This window comes from Sebastes fasciatus, chromosome 11, assembly GCF_043250625.1.
Source record: "Sebastes fasciatus isolate fSebFas1 chromosome 11, fSebFas1.pri, whole genome shotgun sequence".
Lineage (NCBI taxonomy): Eukaryota > Metazoa > Chordata > Actinopteri > Perciformes > Sebastidae > Sebastes > Sebastes fasciatus.
Genome location: NC_133805.1, coordinates 6,113,254 through 6,135,811, shown reverse-complemented (window position 1 = coordinate 6,135,811; position 22,558 = coordinate 6,113,254). Strand labels below are relative to the sequence as shown.

At 39.4% G+C, this 22,558-nt stretch overlaps 1 protein-coding gene across 1 annotated transcript; it reads right to left on the bottom strand.

The window, feature by feature from the left end:
• Positions 1-1,438: 1,438 nt before the first annotated feature.
• Positions 1,439-8,189, bottom strand: LOC141776540 (LIM/homeobox protein Lhx8-like). The gene is made up of 8 exons (XM_074650191.1): positions 7,763-8,189; positions 6,404-6,562; positions 5,093-5,214; positions 4,313-4,533; positions 4,042-4,145; positions 2,823-2,918; positions 2,499-2,676; positions 1,439-2,366 (listed from the first exon to the last, which is right to left on the bottom strand). Exons 1-8 carry the CDS (start codon positions 7,901-7,903, stop codon positions 2,290-2,292), a joined length of 1,098 nt encoding a protein of 365 aa, XP_074506292.1. The 5' UTR covers positions 7,904-8,189; the 3' UTR covers positions 1,439-2,289.
• Positions 8,190-22,558: the final 14,369 nt, after the last annotated feature.

Sequence of the window (22,558 nt, the reverse complement as noted above, 5' to 3'; positions counted from 1 at the left end):
ATAAAATCCCGATTAAGTTAGCAAATTTTCATAGGTGAGCACTGACAGCATGGTTATTAGCTTACAAACTTAACTTTTCACTCCCCAACACCGTTTTGATTGGGCTGGCGGCTCATTAACATCCAATACGACTAAAGAAAGGTCAAAGGTCAGACAGTCTGACACTAAATAACTCTAAGCATTTTAAAGGAACTGTTTGTAGCTTCCCACACTGTCCCATGCGCACTCGCGTGTGGCTACGTTGTTCAGACAAGACAACACAAACTACACGGAAGCACCAAAACTGCAAAGTTCTATCTAGTGAAGCCCGTCTTGCAAAACAGTGTTGGCCGCGGTTGGAGGACGCAGGGGAGACCGTAGCTTTGGTCTCCAGGGCCGGAGTCTCTGCTCCTCTGCCTGCACTCAGCTCACGCCACCTCACGTGGATGCGCGCACACTCCACACTGCAGAAAAGTTAGTTTAGCTCTGAGAATATCTAATGAATGTACAGTGGACGTTTGTGCATAAATAACTGCTGCAGCTCCTCCAGACCAACAGAGGTTTCCCGTGTCTTGTGAAGTGATGGGGCTCCGCAGCGACAAACGTTATCGTCTCCGACCGCAGCCGGAGGGAGACACCGGCACCCGGTCAGAGACGATAACGTTTTTTCTTCGCAGGAAAAGCCAACACTAGGATCAGCAGTGATTCATGGAGAGACCGCCGTCTGGTGAACTAACATTACCACCAAGCAGGTGAAATATAGAGTGATATTGCGGTTTTAGCTGACGTGTGTCGCCTCACTGTGTTGAGCGATGCTCATTCATGTCTATGTAGAGCGAGAACAAGCGCGAGCCCAACGCCGACTTTCGTTGACTTAACGGCCACAGGTGTCGCTGTTGACAAGCATTTCTGAATCTTACAAACAGTCCCTTTAACTAGGCCTATTTATTGCTGTTACCATTCACTTATTTATTCTTCCCTATATGTAATGTGTAGGCTGGGCTACACATATAAAAATATTAACAATATGTAGTTATTTTTATGCAGCAGAATGGCTCCTAACAGCAGTTATATTATACATTTATAAGCTATAGTAAGGCAAAAAAAGTATATAAGCAGTATTTAAATGTTGTAAAATGAGCTCATTTAACAGCTTCATATACTGTTGGGAAGTTAATCTGTAACAATGCATCATTATTAACTGATCATATGTTATGAAAAGCCTTAATCTGCAATAACTAGTGACTATAACTGTCGGAGTAAAAAGTACAACAGTTCCTCCTGAAAAGTCGTGGTGTATTAGAAGCAAAAAATGGAAACACTCAACCTAAATACAAGTACTGCACAATTTTACATGCTTGAGTAGATGTAGTTACATTTCCATCAGTCACACCATCTTTGAAGAACACAATTAATTCCAGGAAAGAAAGCCCATTTTAACAAGAAATAAACAAAAAGCTTTTTGTTGCAGCCACAAACTTTATTTTTCAGTATGTCAAACAATTAATGTGAAAGTCTTATCTATCCCCAGTGTGCAGTTCATACATGGCTTCTATCTAACATTCCCAATCTAAGGAAACATTCACACATTGTATTGCTTTTTATCTGTGCTTAACACACGCTCTACTGAAAAGCAGAAAATAAGAAATGTTGTTTTATCCAAAAGTAGACATGTGGATGTTTTGAGAAGAACAGAATGGAGCACTGAAAGTGGAGAACGGTCTGTGTGAGGTGTTTCTACATATTTCAATAACACAGCATGGAACAATGATCTCCAGTGGTTTTAATTTGCAGTATTAACCAATCCTGAATTTTCTAAAGTAGTCTTTATAGAAGAGAAATCTCTCTCTTTCTCTCTCAGTGCCCAAGTGACAATTGTATTATCCTCAAACACATCCTTAAATAAACATCTAACTGAAAACCAAATCTATACTCAGTTTTACATCTTTTTTTTCCAACAAAGTGCCTTATCTCATATTCTCCAAATAAATTAAATATACAAAATATACATTTCAACAAAAGTTTCATCTCAGTTTCTTATATTTTACTTGACATTTTACGATGTCAAAACATTCTCATCTGTGAATCTGAGTGATTAGATTAAATTAATTCTGTGTCTGCTCACACATTAGGCAGTGAAAATTAAAATAATTGTTTAAATTAATTGCAGTTATTTTTGGACAGTTTATGAATTTAAGTCATCCAATCCTCACAGGACTTTTTTTTTTTTTTTATTAAAGAGTAATGATTTACTCTTCATCTTCCCGTCAGCCAATCGTTGTCTTCTGTTTTGGAGAGGCAGGCTGTAGCTCAGGCATGGCTGACTGGCAGTTGTGTCAGCGAATGGGACATGAGTGGCTGAAGCAAAAGTGGGTCTGGACTTTGGACTATAGGGGAGTTAAAAGAATGAAAAAATTATGAATGAATCAAGAGACTGTTAATTAGGAGGTGAGGTGTATTTTATGTATTGTATAAATCTTGGTCAGTACAGTGATACATGTAGTGTACATGTTTCTCACCATCCATATAAGTCAGTGTAGTGAGGAGGGGTGTGTCTGGGGAAATATAGGTGGTGTATTGCAGATCCTCCATCAAAGGTGGTGTCATCTGACCCGGAGCGAACGATGTCATCAAGGAGGAGGCAGAATGTGGGCTGATGTATTTCTTTTGACGAGCTCGACAGTTCTGAAACCAAACCTGAATGCGGGAACAATGGATTGATAACTGGATAGAACTATATAGAGACTCATTACAGGACTTGACGTGGAGTTCGACAGCTTCACCGTACAAAGCCATCAGTCTTTCTCTATTGTGACAATTCATCCCAGTAACAGTTGCTTTACCTGAATAACTCTGCGGCTGAGACCGGTCCTCTCGGCCAGTTTCTGGAGAGTCTGGGCATCTGGGTTGTTATCCTTAGAAAACTGAGTCTGCATTACCTACACATGTAGAGATGACAGAGGGAGATATGTTAACATGGTTGAGTTTGATAATGTTATAACAGATTGGAAGAGACTGCACCGGGAGTGCTCGGTGTACACTAGAGGGCAGAAAACATCAGAACAAGGTGACCAGATATCACTGCTTACTGAAACACAGTATATCAATGAGATGAACAGATGTAATATATGCAATACTGAGGTGTAGTCATGTATTCCCTTATACTAATCGTATCATCAGTGGCAAGTGTTGGCAGCAGATAAAGTTGTGGTTTTAGTGAATAACTTGATATCATTATGGATGTTATGCTGCCATCTACAATTTAAAGCTGCAATTGGTAACTTTAATAAAATAACTTTTGTGTCATATTTGCTCAAACTGTCACTATATTCTGACAGTGGTCCATGAGACCTGCCTCCTCTTACAGCCGGGACACTGCTTAAGCAGTGCATGGCGGCTACCTCGCTGAACTGTTGCATCTCTGCAAGTCACTGCATTTTCCACAACACTGTCCTGCAAATATTTCAGAATAAAAGCCTTAAATGAAGGAATTCTGTCCACAGAAAGTCAAAAGTTGTTTTTTTTCCATGTCTGGAACATATTCTACAGATATGGACATTGAAACTGTAGTAATGTTGCTGGTAGGATGTCTATATACCGTGAAAAGATAATTTCCACTGTCTGTTGTTGCTGTGAACCGCGCGGCATTGAGCAGTATAACAGCAAGCTGAGGGTTATGTGAACTATGTGGAAAATGTGAAATAGTGCATTATGTCAAATTGTAATATTGTGTAATTTTCTGGTTTTGTATTTTTAAGTAGTTGTTGCTGCCCCTTCATTTCTTTCCACCTAAAACACCACCACATAGTATATTATGATAAAACCAGTAGGAATCCAGAGTAAGCCAATAGTAGTGCTGAGCTCAGAGAAAGTGTTCTCAGTCTATTAGAAATGTAAACAGGAGAATGTATCCTATCGTTTAGTTATCATCAGTCCTGCAGGTGGCAGCAGGAGGCCTTACACTTTTGTGGAAGTAAATCAAATTGACTACAGTCAGAAAGAAGAATGGCCCAGTAATGACAGTAGCAGTAAGCAGCACACACAGACTGGTTGGCAGTATACCTGTAACTGGTCAACAGTGAAGCTGGTCCTGGCCCTCTTAGCAGGTCTGGGCATGGTGCTGGACTCGTCTTTGTCTGCATCCTCTTCCTCAGTTTTTGGGTGCTCTTTAAGACAAGATGCAGAACAAGCTCTGTGAATTATTCTGATTAATCTGGAGCATTATTTCCAGAAAGACTATTGTGTTATATTGTTTTTATAAATCAACTTACTGACTGTTGTTTGCCATCATTCAATCGGCCACTTGTTCCATTTATCACATCCATAGACTCACCGTTTTCCTTAGTGCGTTTGATATTCTCCATCATGATGTCATAGTGTGGCCGGCAGAAGACCCGGTTCTCTAGTAGTCCACATTCCTCCCCAGTGGACAGCTGGCGCTTACAGGAGGTGCAGGAGAAACAGGCGAGGTGGAAGGTGCTGCCTCGTGCCCGACGAACCCAGTCGCTAGAGTGGATGTTACGGCCACACCGAGCACAGCGGGTCCCGTACCTCCTGAACAAAAACGTGGAACGGGACGAGAGGTGGAATAGTCTAACTAAAGTTTAGCTGAGCTGGATTGGGGGATTGATTAGTGATAGTTAAAAGAGGACCTATTGTGCTTATTTTCAGGTGCATACTTGTATTTTTTTTTTTTATTAGAACATGTTTACATGCTTTAATGTTCAAAAAACACTTTACTTTTCTCTCTTTTCACCCTCTGTCTGAAACGCTCTGTTTGAGCTCCTGCCCCTTATGCTTGAATTCTGCCAGTGGCATTGCACCTCAAACACAAAGCACACAGTCCTCTTGTTAATAAATGCTCTACCACTTTTTTTTCTTCAAACACAGACCATATGAAATGCTCCTTTTCAGACAGACCATGTGGCACCATTCTCTTTAATAATTATATGGTCAGGTACTGTATGTTTAGTTGAGGAGGCTACACAAATTAAATTAAGACCATTGATGTAAAACAAGAAACCCACCAAAACCCTCTATATTTTATTTTCCTTTATATTATCCTTAATCATAAAAGGTCACTGGAGATTAAACTGTGAAATGTCTGACTTACCTGAAATAGTCGAGTTTGCAGAAAACGTGTTTATCCTTGATGTAGCAGCTCACGTGTCGCCCCAGTGATGTGTTGCATACACTGCATGAGAGGCAGCGCACGTGCCAGCACAAGTCGTTCACCTGAGATGAGATTTTAACAACATATGGCTTACAGGTGCAATTTTACACATCAGTATGTTAAATATCCTTATAACTGAAGGCAATGGAGGTTGCTTAAATGCTTGACAATGTATTTATTTCACTGGAATGACTGCAATTTTGGATTATCCTATTGGTTTTTCAATGTTTGACAAACATATAAAAAACATACACTTCACATTGCACACAAAAGGTGTGCGAAAAAGGCAAACCTAAACACATAAAGGCACTTTGAATATATTGGAAGTAAGGCACATTCTGCTGTCGTACTTGTTGACAAGGTACTAAGATCACATCTTAGTGGAAAAAAAAATCTGACTCTTATTAATAACAAAACCGCTCAGAATTTAAAAAATATTATATAAAATAAATAAAATAGATAAAATAGATCAAATAAATAAAATAATAGTAGTTCACTACAAGGTCTTAGCAAAATCTTTCTTTGCTTGGTCGATTCATGGATTTCCATGACAGAGCAATTTTATATTTAACTTCAAGTAAACAGAATATAAACATCTTTTGGGGTTATTCAATGTTCTTATGAGCTACTTAGCCTACATACTTTATGCTATTATGCTTATCAAGAAATTAAATTATGAGTGTCCAACAATAACCAGAATTAATTTACTGCAGGTTTTGAGTAGCCTATTTTGATGCAGTTAGTGTGCAGTTTTAAAATCCAGGCCCATGTCCTCAATTACAGACTGTAACTGTGAAATTTACAAAATAATTGTTGTGAAAACTAAAATTAAAATAAAAACTGTCTTAGATAAGATAAGATAGAACTTTATCATTCCAGAAGGAAATTCTTGTGCCAGAGATTGCTCAAAATTACAAGTTCAAGTGTATAAAATAATAAGTACTATTTCTAGCACCAGTGCCTAACAGAATAACAATAAAGTAAGATACATTTAGTAAAATTAGTAAATAAGATGAGTAAAATAAAAAAGGTAAAGCAAGCTAAAAAAAACAGAAAAGGAATTAACATTGCACATGATGGACATTAATATTGATAATGCACACAATGAACAGCGATATTGCATATTGTCACTGTAAGAGGTCTCTGGTCCCAAAAGGTTTAAGAACCTCCCTTCTATATAACCTATAAGCTTAATTTTGCAGTGTTGTCAATCCCATCTTGCCATGATGATACAGTAAATGTCAGTCTGACCTTGAGGAGGTATCGGTCCACTATCTCCAGGCCGCAGGAGGTGCACGGAGTTCTGCCCTGCAGGGAGGCCACCACGGGGACGGAGGCCGAGGAGGACGACGAGAGGGAGGACGGAGAGTAGGAGTCCTCCTCGAAGAAATCATCCGGCCCAGAGGAGCCCTGTCAGAAGCAAACACAGGTTGACAATGTAAGAGCAGCGTAAACACAAACAAATCCTCATTTTATATCAACTTTTGATGTTTATTTTCACCCCAGAAGAGGCCTTTTGCCCTTTTGCCAGGCCGCCATTGTAAATATGAAGTTGTTCTTAATTGACTTAACCTTCCTGTTGTCCTCAGGTCAAATTTGACCCGTTTTCAAACTTCATATCAAAAATATGTGTTTCTTTCATCGGATTGCCCCAAAATAACATGGATGAAAGTAATTCATAATTTCTTGTGGGGGGGGGTTCATATACTCAAACAGGAGGTATAATTTCATGTAAATGAAGTTTATTGACCATAAATTACAGAAAAAAGTAGTGTAAAACTTGTGGAAATGAGTTGGATTGAAGTTGGCTTAAAAAGGTGTCATTATGGGCTGCCATTGAAAATGTTTTGTATATTATAATATTTATTATATTCTGACTAAACTTTGACATCTGTGATAATCCATTAATATTATATTCCACTGATAGTCAAAATAATTAAGAATATCTGATTTTTTTTTTACTCAAATTAAGTGTAATTTCATGTAAATTATGTTTATTAACCATAAATTCCCCCCAAAAAAGTGTAAAACTTTGTGGTGATGAGTTGGAACGAAGTTGGCTAAAAAGAAAGTGTAACACAGAATTAGGTGGTAATTTAAAGTTTATGCTTTATATAATAATAATAATTTTGTAGAGCACTTTTCAAGCACAAAGCACAAAGTGCTTTCCAAGGAAATTCACATCATGTACAACAGAATACAATGAAACATAAATAATTAAATAGAAAATTAGATAAAAAAACACAATAGAATGAAAAAAAAAAAAGCATATACATATTCACACAGTTACATATAAACCGTCAACCAGACCCAACAGTTGCAGTGGTCGACGGGAAGACAATAGGAGGGCTAAATAAAGGTTAAAGAAATAAACTTTAGAGCGTCGTTGAATCTTAAAGAAAGTTTACAAAAGCAAAGAATTTTGAAATGTCTGAAACGTCTTTTAAAGTAACCTGTTCAGCTGCATAACATTAATATGTTATTATAGAAGAAGCTATGTCCTGTTGGCCCTTTGAAGTGCTACATTTAGCTACATTTAGACACTTTACGCACCGTCTATAACCTGAGAGACTTCAGCAGAAAGTTGTTGTTTCATATTTAAACACCTACTGTGTCCACATAAATGTGTCCTCCTTGTTGCAGCTGAGTGAAGACAGCCTCCGGAGAAGGTCTCCTATCTGCCTCCGACATGGTGTCCGCAGCTCCGGAATGATGCTCAACACACAACGACGACCAAGTAGTCCCGTTCATGTCATATTTCCATGACAACCGCGCTCATTTAGCCCACTCACTCACTAATAATAAAGGTTAGCAAGAAACCAAATAGTAGCTCAAACTTTTTATAAGCATTTGATTTATTTATTTGATTTATTTAATTTATTTAATTTATTTTATTTTTTTATTTATTTTATTTTATTTATGTGCTGTCATTATATGTCAGAATAGGCTAATACAGTCAAACATATTGATTTAGTAACAGAAGCCAGAACAAAGTGTCTCCATGAGGATAATTAGCAGCTCCTCCTCGAGGGCCTGAGCGGCCTCGCGCACAGCTGAATGTGATTCTGACTAATTGAGTTCAGCCGCGCACGTGCAACATGATAATGAGCCATCAGCTGCGGACGCAGGTGAGTTTTACCTGCAGTAACAGCCCTACGGTGTTCCCCTCACATGTTCACATAAATATCCCCTTTTAATAAAATTAGTTTCACCTGAAAAAGGTCTGTTATTACAAACTGGTCACTTGCAGTGCTGTCTTTTTTAAAAATATTATTATTAGTAGTAGTAGTAGTAGTATTAATAATAATAAATGGTCTTTTTGTGAGTCCAGAGAAGTATAATAATAAAAATAATAATAATAATAATAATAATAATAATAATATATGAACTTTTTGTGAGGCCAGATAAATATAATAATAATAATAATAATAATAATAATAATAATAATACCCTAAAAGCATGCATTTATGTAAAATCACAACTTTATAATTTTCCACATGCTGACACCCTTCAAATTATATTTTGGGTTGAAACAGACTGTTAGAATAACTGATTTTTATTGTTTGATTGATTTGATTGAAGAGAGAACGAAATATAATGTGTAAAATTAATAAAACAATAAATTCTGGAAGCCGTGACCCTGTATTCCTGATATGACCTTTGTTTTGACCGGTAAATAAAAGTCAGATTTTTCTTGGGCCTATATAGCCTATTAGGCTACTATAACCTCGACATTGTTAATGCCACTTTATATGGTTTAGATTTACACCTCCTTATTAGCAGAAAATAATGTATTTCATTGTATTAAACTGCTGCTATTAGAACAAACCTTCATTATATAAATAGGACTATATGATCCTCCAAAATAAAGAAAAAATATGATTTTTTTTGTGTCTAAACAAAAATAACCAGTGTGGTGAAGTCAATTAATGCAATATATGTGAGAAGAGAAGTCAGGTGAAGCCTTTTATAATGTAGATATGTGTGCTAGGAGCAATATTAATAAATGAAATCCACATATTCTAGTATTTGTGAAGCTGTAACTAAGTAGAATAGTTTATATACAACATCTTGTCACTGACCACGCTGTTGGAGACACAGTTAAACATCTTCACGGAGCATCTGCAGCCGGCTCCTCCGGTACATCTCCGTTCAGCCAGATGTTGGTGGTATTCCACAGCCAGATGTTGGTGGTATTCCACAGCAGCACACCTGGAAGCCTGAGCCCGGTATTAGTCCACTGTATTCCTGCTCCCTTCAGCCTGCTTCTTGCTCTTCTGGGAACTTTATTCTCTCACCATCATGTGAGAGGCACAACTTTGTTTCTGGTGATTTTAAGCAGCTCTGGTGAACCTCCCACTGTGATCAGACCCGCCTGCTGCCTGCAGCATCCACCAGCTCTGAAAGATCAGGTTTTCATTGTGAGGAGCAGATGAGACTTCTTTTTTCTTTTTTCTTTCTTTTTCTTATTTGTAATAATTTGTTTTAATTGGCAATATGGGCCAGGCTCTATAGAGCTGCATGATTATGGCCAAAATGATAATCACGATTATTTTTAATCAATATTGAGATCACGATTATTTATCACGATTATTTTTTGATTTTTAGCGAAAACATATTTTTATTACTGCACTTTCACATTTAAAATGAACAGAGCACTGCTTTCACCTCCATGCTGTGCTACATTCCTGGTATAATGTACAAATTAGGGCTGCACCATGTTGGGGGAAAAAAAATGATATTGCAATATTTTTTTTCTGCAATATATGAAAAAATACAGGAATATTCACTCTAACATTTTGCTATTTACATTTTAACGTTAAATGCATCAATATGGTGCACCTTGAGAGCAAAATTAGCTAGATAAACAATTTTATGCTCTCAATTTAATCATAAACACATTGGTTGTGTAGATAATATCTATCGCCAAAAGTGAAGCCAAAACATCTCGATCGCTGATATGCAGAACATGCATTTTAAACGTCAATATCACAGGCGATCATGTACATTTAATTGTGGGAAGCCAAAATTGTGATTGCGATTAATAATCAATTAATTGTGCAGCCCTAACCCCCAATCTGCAACACATATCAGACATCACAATGGTTTTAAGACAAAAAATATTTGTTTTATTTTCATAAATAACTGTATTTATTATGATATAAAATATATACAAAAATGTGTTACCTCAACGAGGAAGGGTGCACACCGGCATTTAAAAAAATATATATATTATACATTTTAAAAGAGATTTTTAGAGAGACTAGAGGGTGGCACCCTAGGCGAGCTCCTACAGAGAGCCCTAAGTCACGCCCCTTCCGGCTTCTTGACTCGTAAAATTATGTTTTAAATTGACAAACATCATATGTGTGATTCATGGCGCAATTCAAACAGGGTCAAAAAAATATTTATCTTTCCCCGTTGACTACTCTTCATATTTTTTCCAAAATAAGGTCCCATGGAAAGGGCGAGACTCTATATGGCCTATGCCTTAAGCCGGCCCTGGAAATATATAGAGTTTGCCTCAGGCTGATTAAAGCAGTAGAAATAAGCCAAACTCTTTTCATTATCATCAAGATTTAAACCTCAAGTCAGACCCATGCATTAGAAATCAGTCAGCAAATATAAGGAAACTACTTAACAGGATTTGTGTTTTTTAATCATTATAGCCAGTAAGACTGTAGGGCTTTAAGAAAATCATGGACCTTCAAAGACCTTTTCCTGTGAGAGGCATTTAGAGTCACTTAGCCCGGTCTGACGTTATCAGTATTTCCCATCTTTTCCTTTCTTGCCATCAGGGACATTATGAACACAGCGCAGGTCGAGTTCGGGGACTGAATTGTGTTTATTTAGACATCTACACCGTCTGACCAGCAGCACTCTCAGGGCAGCTCAACAACACAGCAAAACGTGTTCCTCAAACCCAGTCAGAGTCAGTTAGTGCAACACAGTTTGATGCATTAAATGACATGAGGGTTGACATTCTGCTTTTTGGTATGTAACACTGAACACTCAATCTGTACCTTCACCTTTTCAGCTTTAAGGAGCCATGCAGAGGGGGGATCTGGTAGTGCCTTTACAACAGAGAGAGTGCTCTTGATTCTACAGCGTCCCTCCTCCTCCTCCTCCATGATTACCTTGTCAGACTTTAAGTGAAGGTGATGGCTAACCAAAGACTGGGGTCAAAAAGGCATGAATGAAAACATTCTCAGAGGGCACTTTGTGAATGGCGAGGCAAGAGGCTGGGTCAAGAAACCCTTTGGGTCTTATCTGCATATATGTCTGCAACCCAATACCTCAGTCCCCCAGCCTTCTAGGGTCTAAGATCTACTTTAATGGCTCGGATTTGTAGGAAACCTCTAACAGAAAAGAGTAAAGCATAATAATTAGTATTATGTAGTTATTAATATTTTCAAATTAATCATCTATAACAGTTTCTGGGATGTCAAATCTTTGAAACTCTCCACACAGGAGCATTATAATTCTGTCTCCACCACTTTGTGTGTTGTAAGCTTACAAAATGTGCCTTTTATTTTTGGGAAGATTAAAACAGAAACCAGACATTCTTCTGTCATCGGTAACTTTGGAAAAAAATTAGGATACAGTAAAACCTTGTCTTGATAAAAGAAAGTCTGGAATTTCAGCCGATTAGACTGTTGTCAGGCTATTAAATAGGCGTTACTAGTCGCTATAAGCACCATAGATGTAGGTCATTAGGGGCCTACTACGCCTACTACATTGTGAAAGTGAAAGTGAAACTTAAAAGCAACACGTTCTAACATGTTGAAAACTGAATGAAACGTCACGTTTTGAACACAAACAAAAAGGCTTCTTTAGGTCTGAAATCCCAGCAGCCGATTAGACCGGGTGGCCTTTTGCATTGAAATCAACCTTACTGCGGGTGATGACAACAGCAAATGGAGACATTTTAATGAATCTAGCCAGTGTTGAATTGCTGTTGTGTAATAATATACTAAATTGGCATGGTTGAGTTTGTACCTTACGTTTATTTATATAATTCACACATTCCTGTTTAGGAGTAAAAACACATGCAAACTAGAAAAGTGCACTCAGTCCTGGCATGATCTCCAGAGGTTTACACCTGGCGGAGTTAAAAGTATAATATTTTGTTAAAAAGTGGACAAAAAGGTGTTTCCTTGTTCCACCAGGAGGCCAACTGTTTTAATTTAGACCGGAAATGAAATCCTTTCCCATTACCCTCCACTTCACTGCTAGGCCACTAATCCAGCCCTCCTCACAGGGTCGGAGGATTTAGGACAGCATCTGCAGATTCATTAAAAGAGAGGAGAGGGGGGTTTGTTTGGGGTGGGGGAATTAGCTCTCTGGGTGTTTAACATCATGGCAAAGACTTCATGTTGAGAGGATTGTTTGGCCTTTTGTTTAGACATGTTACTAAAGACTTTGACAGGACAGCTGCGTCACGTGTTGCTGGACATTTGTAGGAAAACTTACAAACTTTTTGTAAGGTATCATACAAACTGTTGTATAAGGATATGTTGGACAAGTAGCCAACCGCTAAATTCATGAATCTGCCGGATATTCAACATGAAAGCATCATTACCTCATGTGGCACAATTACACACGATTAAGGATATTATGTGGCTGCCTTAGAAACGTCCACGAGTCAAGAAGGTCTGAGAGCTCTGGACAACACACTAACTGCAGACACCTGCTACTTCATGAGAGTGAGGTGGATAATTTAGCTGTCAAAATTAGTGTAAGCACTGGTCAAACAGTCAGTCACAAGGAGGATTAATTTGTCTTTATTCAACCTGCATCTGCCTGAAAGTAAATAAATAAATGCAAAAAAACATAAATGAAAACATGCATTTAAAAATAATAATAGAATAAATGCAAAAATAAATAAATAAATGCAAAAATAAATAAATGAATAAATTCAAAAATAAATAAATAAATACATGCAAAAATAAATAAATTAATAAATACAAAAATAAATAAATAAATACATGCAGAAATAAATAAATAGATTAAAAATGGAAACATAAATAAATAAATGGAAACATTATTTAAAAAACATAAATAAATAAAAGGGAAAATTATACAGAAGAGTAAATGCATAATGGAATCAATACAAAGATAAATAAATCAAGAAGAAAACTGAAATATCAATTTAAGTAACATTTAATCAATTAATTAATGGCTACATTTATTTTTAATATTATTTTTGCTACATTTAATGATATATTTATTTATTTATCGAGTCATTTATTTATTTACTTTTTATTTTGGCAGGTTTCGTCCTCCATACACAACAGGAAGAAATGAGGTTAGTGGGAATTTATGGAAATTTTAGTTTTTATGAAATTATACAAGAATGATCTTTTTGAATGTATAATTGTTCATTTAACCTTGTGTTTAGTTATTTAATTATGCAGAACAAAACTATGAAGGCAAGGAAATGTTCAAATATTGATGCATTCTTCTATCTAAAGAGCAATGCTACTGTAAAAATTGGATCAACTAATATCCAGTAACAAAAGGTCAGTGACCTCCTCTACCTTCTGAACTGCACAGTGGCAAGTTTATCATCGTGACGTCAAGGTTTGTGAGCGGCGGCGGTGTTTGTCAGTGGGCTTGGTTTCCCTCCTCAGCTAAAAACATCCCAGCATCCAACAAACATGCAGTTGTTTTCGCTTTAAAGCAGCGGTTGCTTTTGGTTTGGCCACGACATGCCGTGCTTATCTCGCCGCTTGGAAGTGTCACCGCAAGGGTGTGTCGCCGTGCATGAATCTGTGTGCGTGCAAGTGCATCTGAGATTACTTAGCTCGATGTTGGGGTAGAGTTGCTGGTGAAAGATTGGATGTGACTGTGTGTGCAGTGTCTGTGCACGGCGTGAGAGAGAGAAAGAAGGGGAGACCACTTTCCTTGCCAGCTGCCATGTTTCCATTGGTTTCCTGACCCTGGCAGGAAGTGTTTAGTTGTGACAGGTATGGATGGAAAGACATGACTGGAAGATGGTGGTCCTTTCACTCAGTACACTGGAAACTATACAGACGATTACAATTAGGGTGGTCGGCATGTGCATGTGCGGATGGTGCATTACCAGGTGACAGTTTTTCTAAAATTCCCTAATAAACTTTTTTCTTGACAAATACATTAAGTATAAATGATTTTCCAACACTGGAGCAGATCACATGGCACAGTAGTTGTAGATGCTGTACTGACCGTTGGATGTAAAAGCCTAGATTAAGCATGTCTCTAACCCTTTTCAAGTCATTAAAGGTATAATATGCAAATTTTCCTTAAAAAAAAAACAATGTATAGACTGATATAAAAGTGATCCCTCTGTGTGTGGTGGTGTCTGATTCTGCAGAGACCCTGCAGCCCTCTGCCTGGATTTTACTTTACTCTGGACGCTTCTGGGCATCTGTAAACAGCCTTTGGGCCCAAACATGGGGGTGTAACCCCCAGCCAATAACAGCTCACAGGGTGTGCAGCCCGTTCAGGTGGACAAATATAGCCGCTTTTCATCCATAAGGTCTTAAGATTGTCCTGACCAAATTTCAAGTTGATCTGATTAAATCTGTAGGAGGAGTTCGTTAAAGTACACGGCCTATAAAACGCTAAAAATGGGTGAAAATCGCACATTAAATTAGTGTGAGTTTTGGGCATACGTCCAAGAGGCTTTTTTGTGCATCTCCACATGTTAAATCTGTCTGCCAAATTTCATACATGTAGGTGAAACCGGAGCGAGGGACTAAATTTTTCCAACTTTCTAGGCGGATCTAGCGAGCCATTTTGCAACACTCAAGCCCGAGACCCTTAAAATATAAAAAAATGTCACCGCGTCTGATAAGTGTGCCAAGTTTAACAACTTTTTGAGCCCTCAAAAAGGCAATTCAATTTTGTGAAAAAGAAAAAGAATAATTCCTACAGTCAGTAATTCCTACCGACGTTGTCGGTGCTCGGGCCCTAATTATATGACAAGCACAAACTGAGGCATATCTTGTGTCTAGGCAGCAAAACTTTGGTTAACAGCATTTCAGAGGTTGCAAATTATCTGGCTCATTACACACGTCATCGTATCTTTATCCTTGTCCTCGCACGTTCCCTCCTTCCCTCCTTCTTTCAAAATGCAGCTAAGAAGAATATAAACAATCACTTCCTGAGCGAGAGGTCAATCCCACTCCCTCTCTCGACTGACTGGACATCAGAGGGCCTCGCGACACATGTCAAAGTTCAACCAGATTAAACGCAATGTAAAGTGAAACTCGCCCTCATTAACATTGAAACAGAGACTTCTCGTTTTCAGATGAATAATAAGAAATTAGCACATTTTACTTTTGTAATCACAAAAGCCTGATAGGAAATCAGACTGGGCTGGTACTGTAAGGTAATTAGTGCGTGCATGTGCACGTGAGTTTGTTTGTCCGTCTCTGATCTCCCCATCATCTCCAGCTCCTCTTTCATCTTCAGCTACAGGACCCCATCGCCAGGACAACCAAAACAAACAGCGGGATTCTGGGTACTGTATTGCCGTGACAACAAAGGATAAGGGGGCGGGGCCGGGTGGAACCAGAGGAGTGCCACATCTGGGTTTTATTAGCATCACAGGCCAATGACAGATGACTTGTATTCTGCCCAGCGACACAACGTTAGGCTGGAATGGCGGTCTGCTCTGACAGAGAGGGAAATGACATCATCAAGGGAAGCTGATGTTTCCTGGGCCTCAGGGAGCCATTTCTGGACCTGGAGGGATTTAGTGGAGTTGAGTGTTATTGGGACTGCCATTAAGTGATACGCTATAGTGGCCGTCGGCCTGTCGTACCAACAATCCACACAGCGTTGGTTGTCATAAGGCCTATGGCATAAATGTGGATGCTTTGTGTTTTCGTCCTCATGCTCTGTCGCTGTTGTTAACTTTGCTGGTTTCATCAACTGTATCTGTTAAAGTGATGGCTTTTTGTCATTCAGCAACATATTCTCATACCGGGGGTCGTTTGATATCTTACAAAAAGTTATTTTCTTATTTTTGCGCCTTTGAAAATCTAAATTTAGAGATATTATCATACTCTGTTGTGTTTTCTTTACTCGTCATCTGCAGTAAGAGCTCACCGGCTCTCTGTTTCAGTCAGTGGGTTTTTTTCAGAGCTCCCTCACTGCTCCAAAGGAAACGTTCGTTTTCTCCCTCAGAGGCTAGCTAGCGTGCTAGCGCTCTACTGAGATTACTGTGGTCAGCCGAAGCCTCTGGATTTCAGCGGTTTTATTGCAACACAAATGGCCAGTCTCTTTGATGTAGGCACTCTCATCATGAATTATGGATGGTGCTGTCATTTGTCTGGTGAAGCTTAAAAGATGGAGATTTCACTGTTTTTACAATATTCTCATATAAGTAATTGGACCTGCAAGCTCTACAGGGTAATATACATTTCACACTGAAACTGAGAGACAGAGGCAAAACTAAGCCAGGTTTCCACCAAAAGTTCCACCAATAGCACCAAAAACTACTCTTCAAGGAACTAAAAGGTTCCTTCAGCCCACTGTTGTCTGCGTTTCCACCACGGTCTAAAGACCTGTGACGATTAGGCAAATTAGTCCGCTTACGTATGAAAGAGCAACATGACGTGATGACACTCCTGCCTGTGTAGATGCATCATCTGAATAATGCACTTTAGACCAGGTTTTTGTTGGTCAATGGCAAAATCACTTTCTGCTACCTCAGGATAGCAATGTGCAAACAAAAAGTGCCTGACCGCACCTTATCACGCCCATGGGCGCACCGATGGGCGCACCGATGGGCGCACCGATGGGCGCAAGTGCAATTACTACTTAGACAACGTGGGCGCTGGTCGGTCTGAATCCAGCAGTGACAGTTGCCGCTTTGCGCCGGCTGTAAAATAGGGTCCATAATGCAACCGGGCTGGTTGCACTTAAGAGTGTTTGTGGTTGAAAACAATCTGCTCTTACACAACTCTCCATTGTTCATGTACCCCGATGCAATACAGTAATGCCTCAGGATTTGTCCATAATTTGATACCTCACTTCATTTTTCCATGTTAATCATGTCAAAGCAGATTCTAATAATACATGACAGCAAAATAAGTTTTACGTGTGAATTTTTATGTTTCAAGGCATTTTTTTTAAAGGCATTCTTTGTCCAAAATAAAACTCAAGCAACAGAGTTTTTCTCAACTCTTTCCAGTACGTCTCGAGGCCTGACTGTGGTGCTGAGTGCTGAAGCCACAGCTTCAAAGCTCAGTCTGTCAGCTGGTTGGCTAACACAGCTAAAAAATCAGCCTGTTGTTGGTGTTGACAGACCACTTTCATCCCATTTCTGTATTCCACTACTGGCACACGCAGAAACGTTACAATGACTCGGAGAGCTGAGGGCAAAACTTCCCCTAAATGTCTGTGTATGTTGGCCAGCAAGTCTGAAACCCATCTAGATACTTTCTATACCTCCATCACTCTTGTGTTACGAAACATAGTGTACTTCAAACACGCCATCGAAAGCTTATACTTATACTTATTCAGTATGTTAATATTCAAAACCGAGTCTTCCTGTGTATCAAGAGACATTCAGTCATACTTGCCAACCCTCACGATTTTCCCGGGAGACTCCCGTTTTTCATCGCCCTCTCCCGGTTTCCTCCCGGGGTCACAATTCTCCCGTATTTCTCCAGATTTATGGCAAATTTTCACACTTTTTTCCTTTTTGTTATCTTAGCGTGTTTCTGGAACTGAACAGCGTGTTTAATCCCTACTGTTTCCACCCGGGCGACAAGAGAGCTACACCAACTGTCGTTTCCCGGCGGAAAAGAGCAGTCTACCATGCTGTTCTGTGCTCGCGACACAGCACATGTTTAAGCTGCGCTCGCCACAGCGTGCGGCGCCCGAAGTTGGGTTCCCCTGCCATTTACCCAGAACTGAAGAAGCTTCTTGGATGAGAAGTGAAACGTCTTCAAGAATCCATGACCTGGATGATTGAGAACCTTCACAACCATATTTCTACGCATTTTGGGATGGACACCCTCAGAAAGGTACGGCAATATGAAAGGACAGCCAGGAAGATAGCGGATAACAGGAACCATCTACGTTCACCAATGAACTGAGTGGTTTCTATTATCCTTCTAACAACCCCACAGAGGTTAAATTCCTGGGTTCCCCTGCCATTTTGCCAGAACTGAAGAAGCTTCTTGGATAAGAAGTGAAATGTCTTCAAGAATCTAAAGCAAGTCCAGTTGCTGCTGATTTAACCCTTACTCGGAGAGGTTTTTTTTATAGTTTATTTATAGCTTTTATAGTTTTTGTAGAATAAGCATATCATTTTGTCATAGATTGCTACTGACTATTTTACCTCCCAAAAAATGAAAACCACGACAGAGATGGGTTTCCTGGTCGCACAAAAAGACAAAGACATTTAGCATAAGATAAGAACGCCGTTCTTGCTTTAGGCGTGTCATTAGTACGCCATGTCGTCTGTACTGACTGCAATGTAAACGCATCCATGTAAATATGCTACGCTCAGAGCTAGTGACGTAGAATAAAAAATGAGAAAGACTGCATATGGTGAGCGGGAGGGGAGTTGGATGGATGGGTCCAACAAACACAGAACTCGTAACCAGGAGACCTGTTATATTTGTGATGTGTTTTCCGTATTTCTGTTACGTTGTTTCCGTACATATTTTTCACGTAGTTAATTTAAGCCAAACCATGACGTTTTTCCTAAACTTAACTAAATGGTTTTGTTGCCTAAACCTAACTGTGGCTGTCGATTTGTTGCGTGGCATACAAACAACATGCGAAAAGCCTAAAGTTCATCCTCATGACACACTACATGTCCTTGTAATATTGTGTTATTTATACGCCTTCCCGTAAGATCGGGTTGTATATTATGTCAATGATGTGTTTATTCACTGACAATTTTCTTTTTGAACGAATGTAATATCCTTCAGTTTGTCCTAAAGGTCTGGATGCTGGGAATCAAAGTTTGGAGATCAAAGCTGCGTCTGTCAGTCTGCTGACTAACGCTGTTAAAAACCAAAAGCTTTCTGTTATTAGAAAACTTTCATCACTTCGTCTGCCGGGGCGCTCACAGGAAGCCACCACTGTTTATCAAATCATATCACAATCACAGCACACCACTTTGAATCTAAAAGTGGACTTCAAAGCTGAAATATTTTTGTCTGTCTTCATGCGTTTTCATTAAACCATCTGTACTGCACAACTTTATTACACCTTCTTTGTTAATCCAGTTTCCTTCCTCCTCTCCTTTCATTCTCCCTCTCTTCCTTTGCCTCATTCACTTCTCTTTTTAACCCCCGTATACCACTTCACTTTACCCTCCTTTTATCTACTCCCTCCATCTCTCCCTCCTGTTCTCTCTCTGACATGTCTCTGTGTTTCCTGTCCTTTGTGAAACCCTCCTCTCTGTCACATCTTGTTTTCCTCATCCTATCCTGTTTTAATCCAGTTCCCGCCCCCCTCGTGCAGCAGAGTCACGCTATTGGAGGAAATGGGTGAATAGTGGCTGCTGAGTGACAGGTTATTCTGGGCCGCCTGTGGAGGTAAACATAGCGAGGTAATGGAGGTAAACGTCCGCTTGGTTGGCTGGGCGGTACACAAACAATAGGCCGGTCACTTCTGGCTGAGCATTGTGAAGTTCGTCTCTCTTACTACGTCTATCTACAAGCAACCTCACCATGTGTTCACACCTTAACCGACCTCGCTGACGGCTTGCTTTGTTCCGACTCCAATCTTTGATTTGCCGAAATGTTGTGCGGCTACATAATTCCAAATTTTTTATGTTGTTTTTTTTAATTAGGATTGGATCCACTATTATGCCAAGATATCTAAACTCACTAACTATGTCAGTCTTTCCACCCTTAATGAGAATGTCAACATTACAAATATTTAATCATGATTAATCGCATGATTGTTCATACTTAATTACGCTTAATCACAAATTAATCGCACATTTTTATCTCTTCAAAATGTATCTTAAAGGGAGATTTGTCAAGTATTTAATACTCTTATCATCATGAGAGTGGACAAATATGCTGCTTTATGCAAATGTATGTATATATTTTTAATTGGAAATCAATGAACAAAACAAAACAATGACACATATTGTCCAGAAACCCTCACAGGTACTGCATTTAGCATACAAAATATGCTCAAATCATAACATGGCAAAATGCAGCCCAACAGGCAACAACAGCTGTCAGTGTGTCAGTGTGCTGACTTGACTATGACTTGTCCCAAACTGCATGTGATTTTCATAAAGTGGGCATGTCTGTAAAGGGGAGACTCGTGGGTACCCATAGAACCCATTTACATTCACATATCTGGAGGTCAGAGGTCAAGAGACCCCTTTGAAAATGGCCATGACAGTTTTTCCTCGCCAAAATTTGGAGCGTTATTTAACCTCCTTCGCGACAAGCTAGTATGACATGGTTGGTACCGATGGATTCATCAGGTTTTCTAGTTTCATATGATTCCAGTATCTTTCTATCTCAAGCTTTAAAACTAATCTTTATTGGGAACTGTCAACAGACATTTTTTTGTGGCACGTACAGTGTGAGCACATAAATCGTGAGCTGTGGCTTTACATCACAAACAATCTACTCTTACAGTAGGAGTAGAAATTACACAACAACATTTCTAAAATCGCCCAGCTTAAGTTGGTTAATATTACTTTCCAGAATTACATTGTAAACTGTCACAAACCACTGACACAAACAAAAATAGTTCAAATCAATGCTGTCAATCTATCCCCTTAAAAATGAAGCTGACATCAATATCCTGTCTCTGTCTGGAGGTGTTAGGCCAAGTGGGACACACACACACATAGAGGAAGTATGTGAGGCCCTGTCTGTCTGGAGTGGAAGACGATTCTCTGAAGGAATGGGACCTCTCGGTAATTTATTCACATTGTTGGCCAATACAAACCAACTTCTAACATTACACTGTCTGATCCAGACATGCAACACGTTTGTGTGATCCCACACACACACACACACAAACACACACACACAGACACACACCTAGTCTTAACGTTTGCTCATATTTTAAGATCTACAACCCAAAATATGTGTATTGCCCTGAGGTCTGTAAGGAGTATGTTGCATTCACTGCCCACACCAGATTCAGACCACCAAACCTTTACCCCACATCCTACCTGACTGCAGAAAAAGAATAAATAAATATATACAAACTCTGAATAAAGCAATATGGGTTCCAGATTGATTTAATCCAAACAGCAGGTTCAGGAGCCGCCATTATTGTTTAAAACGAACCTCTCCGTGTCGCCTCACCAGAGGCCTGTACTCTGAAGCTGGTTCAACACACCCAGGGTATCTTCTCGTTATCGGGCTTAACTAACCCTAACAAACGAGATCCCGCTAAGCGGTCCTACGACGGGGGTTATCAACTCATGGCGATCTACCTCAATAAAAAGTGAACCAGGAGGACGGAAAACCCTAAAGGGTTAAACCCTGAAGTTACCTCACTTCACCCCAAATCATGCTTTTGTAGTACAGGCCTCAGGTGTTTCAAGTGTCAAACGTTGCCATGTAAAGATATAAATGTATTATTTTGGTATGGATAGCTGGCTCTTTAACTCATTAAATACTAAATTAAATTTCATCTTTTGTTCCTGGATCTAGGTTCAAGGTAAATAACTTGTTGGGTTGTACTACTACTACTACTACTACTACTACTACTACTACTACTACTGCTGCTGCCATGTTTTAAACAACCAAACATATCCTGGGTTCACAGAAAGAGAGGAGAGGGTGAGCAGGGAAGTAAGGAGAGACCTCTGGACTCTCTTTGAGTGTTTATATAGTGGCAGTAGGATATCCTGCGACATGATGAAATCATTACAGACTTGTGTAGTCTCTCTCTCTCTCTCTCTCTCTCTCTCTCTCTCTCTCTCTCTCTCTCTGTGTGTGTGTTGAGTGATCATGCCAGGGGTCAGAACCCTTTGTTGCATCAAACTGAAGTCACTAAGCGAGGAGGTGGAGGTGGATGGAGCAGAGAGCAGGGCAAGACCACTGAGAGATGTCGGGTCACACACACACACACATAGACACACAGACACACATAGTCGTGTTATCATCACTTTTGAGGACATTACATTGACTTACATTCATTTCCTGGAGACTTACCCTAACCCTAACTGTAACTGCTACTTGCCTAATCCTAACTTTACCCTAACTTTACCCTAACCCTAAACTAAGTCCTCACCCTAAAATACAATGATATATGTTATGGGGACGTGCATTTTGTCCCCATTTGGAAGGCGAGTCCCCACAATGTGACTGTGTTGACAGGTTTATGTCCCCACAACGTGGGTAAAACCAGCCCACACACACACACACACACACACACACACACACACACACACACACACACTTGCTT

Bases quoted from the DNA above. Each gene is read 5' to 3' on its own strand.
- LOC141776540 (XM_074650191.1), bottom strand. From the start codon at position 7,903: ATGAACGGGACTACTTGGTCGTCGTTGTGTGTTGAGCATCATTCCGGA. The intron at 4,534-5,092 runs GTAAGTCAGACA...GTTTTTGTTCAG, and splicing joins TGCAAACTCGACTATTTCAG to GAGGTACGGGACCCGCTGTG. The intron at 2,677-2,822 runs GTAAAGCAACTG...TCCCGCATTCAG, and splicing joins TCAGCCGCAGAGTTATTCAG to GTTTGGTTTCAGAACTGTCG.